At 54.2% G+C, this 7,420-nt stretch overlaps 1 protein-coding gene across 3 annotated transcripts in view; it reads left to right on the forward strand.

Moving 5' to 3' along the window:
* The first annotated feature begins 598 nt into the window (after nucleotides 1-598).
* TTBK1 (tau tubulin kinase 1) overlaps nucleotides 599-7,420 on the forward strand; it is a 44,985-nt gene continuing 38,163 nt past the window's right edge. The window contains exons 1-2 of one of the 3 annotated variants that reach the window (XM_017547345.2): nucleotides 599-840; nucleotides 3,740-3,901. In XM_017547345.2, coding sequence (XP_017402834.1) covers nucleotides 3,794-3,901 — 108 coding nt within the window. In that variant the 5' untranslated portion in view covers nucleotides 599-840; nucleotides 3,740-3,793. The remainder of the gene's footprint in view (nucleotides 841-3,739; nucleotides 3,902-7,420) is intronic. The other 2 variants (XM_017547343.2, XM_017547344.2) reach the window with 2 other exon arrangements.

A 7,420-nucleotide genomic window follows, 5' to 3' on the forward strand; every position in this document is an offset into this window, starting at 1 on the left:
TTTTGATGTTATAGTCAAGAGTGTGCATCTTATTTGGTAAGCAGTAAAAAACAATGGCAGAGTTTGTCCGCAAATGAAAGAAAGGGCCAAAGAAAGAGAGACAGGTTGAGCCAAAAGATAAAACATATATGTGGTGAGGTGAGAATTACACTTGACGGGTGGTGGATGCGAGTGTGAGATGGCCCAGAAGAGGTAGGTGATGGGGACGTATGGGAGGATGGATACAGGTGAGGAGATGAGTTTAGAGGAAGGCGATATAAACATGTAGAGGATGGAGTGGGGAATCAGGCGAGACTGATGGGTCAGGTGATGAATTGTAGGGACATGATGGGAATGGGGAAGATAAAAGGTGATGGAGACAGGTGAATTTTATGGGAACAGGTAAGGGGTGATGGGACTGTGCTGGGAGATAGAGTCAAGTGAGTGGCAGAGAGTGGTAAGGAGAACCTGAAAGCTGGAGCGGGACAGCTGAGAGTCCAAGGGCTGGAGGAGAGCGGAGCTGGGCCGGCGGAACGTGATGTCAGAGGAGGAGCGGTGATGTCAGAGCGGGCGGCGGGAGGTGATGTCAGGGCTGGTGCTGATGCTGGCGGCGCGGTGCATTGTGGGCAGCTCCCCGCTCTACCGCCGCCGCCGCCGCCGTCGCCCTAGGAGGATCGGGGCCGGGCCGGGCCGGGCCGGGATGGTCCCGGTCCGGAGGCCGCCGCAGCCGCCGCCGGAGGGAGCGGGTCGCCCTGCGCCGCACTGAGCCGCCCCCGCCCAGCCCCGGCCCCGGGGGATGCGCCGCCCCGAGCCGCTGCCTCTGCCGCCGCCGCAGCCGCAGCCGCAGCGGGCACAGAGCAGGTGAGGCGGGGCGGGGCGGGCCGGGGTCGGGGCGGGGGCTCCTTCGCGGGCACGGGGGGCCCCGCCTGGCTTGCCTCGCAGCGCAGCCTTGTCGGGCTCCCCTCCGCGCTGCGGTCGCCGCCCGCTGGGCTGGGACGCTGGCCTACACCGCCTGGGCCGAGCGGAGGCCTGGAGCCGCTCCCTGCCCCCAGCACACAGACCTCTCTCCCCAGCCCGTCCTCCAGGGACTTTGCTCGTCCCCACTCACCTCCGGCCCCTGTCCCCATGGCTTCAACCCTGGCTCTCCTGTCACCCCTGACGAGTCATTCGGCTGTCTCCGGAACCTCGGCCCCTGTCCTCAGTCCCTCCATGCCTCCCTCCTGCCTCCTTACCTACCTCCTCACCCCCTGAACTAAACTATGCTCAGAGATCCCTCCCATGTCCTGTCACTTCCTTGCCTGTCATTCTCTCTCACCGGTCTCTATTCTACCCAGCCCCCTCCTCTGATCCTGTCGCTCCTCATGCCTGTCATTCCCCTCTGCCTCCCTCCACACCTCTTTCACCTGTTCCCATCACCCCTCTTACCTGGGCTCCCAGCTTCCCACACACACCTGCTAACACCTTGCAGAGTTACACATCAACACTTGTATTCACAGGCCGTCATGAGCTCCCATCACTTCCATGTACCTCTGTGTACCATCACTGGCCCCATATGCTCCTACCTGCACTCTCTGACAGATATTCATACAAACTCCTGCACAAGCCCTCGCCCTCACCATGCGCCCATGACTCCATGCACACACAAGGGCCTGAGATGGCAGTAACAGGGCAGCCAAGTGTCCCATGTTTGTATCATCCAACTCAGTCTGAGCTGAGTGTAGTCCTCAGATGCAGACAGAAGGGTGGTGGAGTGGGAGAGGCAGGTAACTGTCATTTATCTTCCTGGCTCCACTCTCCCTTGTTCTGCCTCACCTGTTTCTTTTCGGTTTGCTCATCTATAAAATGGGAGCAGGACACAAATTTTCGTAATCAACCTAACAGCTCCACTGTCCAGAGTTCACCCAGTTCAACTTCTGAAGGCCCTCTCCTGCCAGTTCAATTGCTTCTTCAGTCTTCTCAACCTGTCTCCTCCGCCTTTATTCCAAAACCCCCATCCCTACCTCTCCCTTCATCCTGCCATTGCCTTCACTGCCCTCCAGATTCCTGATGCCCCATATCCCACTTTGGCAGAAGGAGGGAGGTCCTGATGCTCTGAAGGTGTAAGGATTGAAGGAAACAGCTCAGCTTAGTCATTTGAAGAAGGAGAAAAAGAGCGGCAGCACCCCTCTCCATGAAGACCCCTTCTCCATATGTCCACCACGGCACATCATGACATTGGAAGGTGGTTTTCACACCTTCATGTCCCACCCTGTTCCCTATGGCAGATGTTTAGATGCAGGAGCCCTGGGACGTTATCTCATCCCCAGGAAAGGCAGGTTTATGTGGTTTCTACCCCATCTGTAGATCTCTTTAGCTACCTTCCTACCCCAACCCGAAACCCTCAAACCATAACCTAAGTAACTTCCCTCTTTCTCTGTTTGCGACTCTCCAGGGTCATTGTGAAGTCACAGTAGGGTGCTTGTAAAAAGTGTGAGGGAAAGAGAACAGGACAATATCCTGGTTCCATATCCTGTCCTGGGTTGGCAGAGATCTCAGAAAGTCATCTCTTCTGGCCCCTTGCCTACACACATGCACATCACACACAGACAGACACAAAACACACACAAGCACATACAGACACATAGATACATGTAGAAAAGCACACAGACACATGGAAAAGATAGACACAGAAAGACATACATATACACACAGAAGGATACATGCACAGATACACACAGACATATGCGCACGCGCACACACATACACACACACACACACACACACACACACACACACACACACTGGTATGTCTCTGGTAACATGTGCCTGGATTTCCCAACCCTCACCACTGGGAAGCTCTCCCTGTTATTCAACTTCTACCTATCCTAATTTGAGGAGAGCTGTGCTGTTTCTTGTTGATTCCTAAGCAGACCCAGAAAGGTGTGGTCGGAGGCTCTCTCACTCCATGCCCACCCAGACCTGCTGTTCCCTGTCACTCCACCTGTCTTCTGCTAAGGCCCCTCTCATTTTTCTGCCCTCCCCCAATTCAGCCCACCTCTGTCCCTCTGGAGTGGCCACAAGGCTGCTGTCCATCTGAAATCCATGTCTTGAGTCCATCACCTGTGTTCACCCCATCTCTCATATCCTGACCTCCCAACCCCATGGCTGTGTCAGTGGCTTCATCTCTCCCTGAGAGGTGTGTGCCTCTCAGCACCTGCATCCCCCTCAGTTAGCACGGCACTCAAGGGGCTTTAGTGCCTCCCCTCATTTTCTTGATTACTACGTCTTCCAGGGTTGATTAGCAGGTCACTTTGTTGTGGGTCTCCCACAGGTCATCCTTTGGGTGGCAGGTCTTCCTTTTTCACTAAGCCTCTGTTGCACAGCTCCATGGACATTTTGTGGCACAGGGACTCCCCTGCAGGGAGAGGGTTCCCCAAGGCCCAGTTCTCCCCTACAAGGGAGAAGGTCCCAGTCTCTTAGTCAGCAAGTCTTCCCAGCATCAGTTAGCATATGTCTTTTTCCCCTCCGCCTGTTCGCTGTCATTTTCCTCTTCTTTATTGGTCAACATGTGTGTCCTATTGCTGATTTTAAACATCTCCAGTTGGTAGTCTGGATTTCCCTTGCACTGGCCTTTACACAATGTTTCCCTTGGTAACTCCTGGAGCATCTGTCTAGTGGGCCCAGGGAGAATGCGGGGCAGGAGTGGAGCTCCTCTCCTCCACGTCTGCCAGGTGGTCCTGGGTCCGCAGCCCGCTCTCACAGCCCCTCCGCACTCCCCTAGGTAGATGGCCCCCTCAGGGCAGGCCCTGCGGACACCCCTCCCTCTGGCTGGCGGATGCAGTGCCTAGCGGCCGCCCTTAAGGACGAAACCAACATGAGTGGGGGAGGGGAGCAGGCCGACATCCTGCCGGCCAACTACGTGGTCAAAGATCGCTGGAAGGTGGTGAGTGAGTGACCCGGCGCGGCAGAAGGAGGGTAGCGGGGAGGGAGGCGAGGACTTGGAGACTTGTTAAAACCGGTGCCCTCCGCGCCCCTACCCTAAGAGGGAGGTGCCTCTACGCTCATTTGCATACTGCTTGCAGGTCATTATTTTTGCCAACACATGTGGACAATAGCTTTCTCCCAGTGCCCTCTCTCCAGCCCCGCCCTCTCTCACCCCTCTCCCGGCTAGGTCACGTTGGTCAGGCCAAGCCTGGAACAACTCCTGGTTGGATGTCTGGGCAGGAGCTGCAGAGCCTGGTGTGGGGAGGAGGCAGAGGGGTGGAGGAGGGAGCTCTTTCTCTGACGGACCTTGGAGAAGGGCAGTGGACGAGCATGTGTCCCTCTGCTTCCACAGAGGACGGAAAGGCTTGGGTTTGGGGAAAGAGGCCCTGCAGGCTGCTCCCGCCGCATCCGCACTCCATCTTCTCCATCTAACCTCCTCCCCTCGCCGGGTCCTGCGGCAGGTGCAGCACGGCGAGACTCCATCTCCCGGCGTGCCCTGCTCCTCCAGCCTTGGACTTCGGGCTGCTTGGCCTGCTGGGAGTTGTAGTCTCAGCCTCTGGGGAGCCGGGCCTGACTGTGAGGGGGCGCGTGAGGGCTGCGGGAATGATAATGCTTGGGGAACGAGACCTACAGTAAATCACCTCCCTTTTTCTGTCACTTAAGAGCGCTCTGGCGTCCTCTTATCATTGTGGGGGCAGGATGATGTGGGGCTGACTGTGGGCGGAGTGTGGGGTGAACCCGTGTGTGAGCCTGTGGGTCTGCACCGGAGTGGGGAGCCAGGAGGAGGGGAGGGAGAAAGACAGAGGTCAGGTATATTCCGAATCCGTGTGTATGCGCGTGTGTGCGTGTGTGCTTGCGCGTGTGCGCGCCCGCGTGCTTTAGTGTGGGGAGGCTCAGCCCACGGGGGTGCGGGGTTGGAGAGAAGGGTGAGGCCTGGGTGCAGGCGGGTCTCCACGGCAACAGCCGCTGGCCGTGCAGGTCCCCTAGAAACCTAGAGAGAGGCAATGGTGGCGGCGTTTTCAGAGATGTCTCTGGGACTGGGGTTGGGAGTGGAAGGGCTGAAGAGGAGGAGAATCCTAGGAGCCCCAAGAGAGGAGGAAAGGGGCTGGTTATGTCCCAGAGAGGAGACTTCCTGAGAGGGAGAGTACGGGGACAGGGGAGGAAGAGGGGAGGAAGAGCCAGAGCGGTAATAAAAGGAACGAGGGTCTGGGAGCTTAGTTTCTGGCAGATTGGAGGCAGAATGGCATTTGCACTGAAGTGGTGAGAAAAAGACAGTATTTACACATGTTGAGTTTGGGCTGGAACTTTTTTGTGCTTTCTGAGAGAATAAGTGGAAGATGAGTGGAGAGAGAAACGGATGAGGGAGCTGGAGGGAGAGCAAGCATGCTGACCTCTCCTCACTTCCACCTCCCATCCCCACCCCTGGAGAGCTAGAGAGGCTGAGGGGCCACATGCCTCCCTTGCCTATTCCTGGTGAGGATGGCACTGAGGTGGAGGGCAGAGCTCAGGAACCAAGGCAAACTGCCCAGAGATCTCGGTGGCCAGGAGAAAATGGGGGTCAGTGTCACTAGATGCGACATTTAAAAATAAATACGGGGACCGGGCATGGTGGCTCATGCCTGTAATCCCAGCACTTTGGGAGGGCGAGGTAGGAGGATCACTTGAGGTCAGGAGTTTGAGACCAGCCCGGCCAACATGGCAAAACCCCATTTCTACTAAAGATACAAAAATTAGCTGGGCGTTGTGATGGGTGCCTGTAATTGCAGCTACTTGGGAGGCTGGGGCAGGAAAATCGCTTGAACCCAGGAGGCAGAGGTTGCAATGAGCTGAGATCATGCCATTGCACTCCAGCCTGGTTGACAGAGTGAGACTCCACCTCAAAATCAGTCAGTCAATCAATCCCCAATACTTCGGAGGCTGAGGCAGGAGGATCGCTTGCACCCATGAGTTCAAATCCAGCTTGGGCAACATAACAAGACCCTGTCTCTAAAAAAAAAAGAAATAAAACAATAACATTTTATTCATCCTGAGGGGTGCTTCTCAGAATCAGAATAGCAAACAATAATAGTAATAAAGACTTAGCATTTGTTTTGAGCCTTCACTGTGGCCAGGCACTGTGCAAAATGCCTTATGTGCATTATCTCAAGAGCTTACCAAGTAGATTTGTATCCCCACGTATTACTCCCATTTCACAGGTGTGGAAACTGAGGAAATTGCTTAGCTAATTTGCCAAGTTTCCATGACTAGTAGGCGGGACCAGGTCTGTCTGCCAAGAATCAGCCCATCCAAGCAAGAATCAGGACCACTGAGCCGAAGGAGCCTTTGTGACCAATTCTAGTCCAATTCCCTTCATTTTATAGTGGAGGAAGAGTGGAGGCTCAGAGAGTTTAAGAAACTCACCCCAGGTCACCCAGAGCTGATCAAGAAACCAGGTCTCCTTCCTCCCAAGGACCAATGTTGATACTGTTGTGTCATATTTCTCCTCCAGTTTAGCGAGGTTCTTCAGCAGGGGCTGGGATCATGTCAAATTTAGCAGGAGTGGAGAAAGGGGAGATTGAGCTGGGCCATATTATGACTCTTATGGGCCCCTTCCTCCATAAGAAAGTACTTAAAATTGTGTTTTATGACTGCAATGGTATAAAGAAGAATATACTAATATTATATACTAGATTGTTCTCTTTAACCTAAAGGTTCATTTTTTTCCCTGTTTTTTATTTTTGTTTTTTTTTGAGACAGGGTCTCACTCTGTCACCCAGGCTCAAGTGCAGTGGCGAGATCTCAGCTCACTGCAACCTCTACCTTTCGGTTTCAAGCAATTCTCATGCCTCAGCTTCCTGAGTAGCTAGGATTAGGGGTGCCTGCCACCATGCCCGGCTAATTTTTGTCTTTTTACTAGAGATGGGGTTTTGCTATGTTGGCCAGGTTGGTCTTGAATTCCTGACCTCAAGTGATCCACCTGCCTCAGTCTCCCAAAGTACTGGGATTACAGGTGTGAGCCACTGCACCTGGCCTCCCTTATGATTTTAAAATAAATTGAACCATTTTCATGGACACCCTCAAAGGTATCAGGGGCCTAGTCACTTTGTCTCACAGATAAGTCAGACCTAGCAGTGGTGCAAAGGAGGAGGGATGTTGGTGGAGTAGGTGGTGAAGACACCCAGTTCCCTGTCTTATGGAGGTTCTATAATGGGTGGGGGGGGGTGGATGAGGAAGGAGGGGACTAAAGCAGGAGAAATAGGCTCTGCTGGGAAATGAAGGTGGTAGAGAAATACCCCGGGGTACGCTGGGAAATTGGGGAGTAGGTGTCATAAATGTCTTGGCTGTCCTGAGCCTTACTTACTTATCTCTAGCAATGATTTCGGAGCCTGGCGGATCTGGGCTTGAATCTCAGCACTCACACGTTTAATGCTGATGGGTCCACAGTTTCTGTAACATTATGGATTCTGCATTTGATTGCCTGGGTTTAAATGAAACCTGG

This window comes from Cebus imitator, unplaced genomic scaffold (genome assembly GCF_001604975.1).
Source record: "Cebus imitator isolate Cc_AM_T3 unplaced genomic scaffold, Cebus_imitator-1.0 Scaffold197, whole genome shotgun sequence".
Lineage (NCBI taxonomy): Eukaryota > Metazoa > Chordata > Mammalia > Primates > Cebidae > Cebus > Cebus imitator.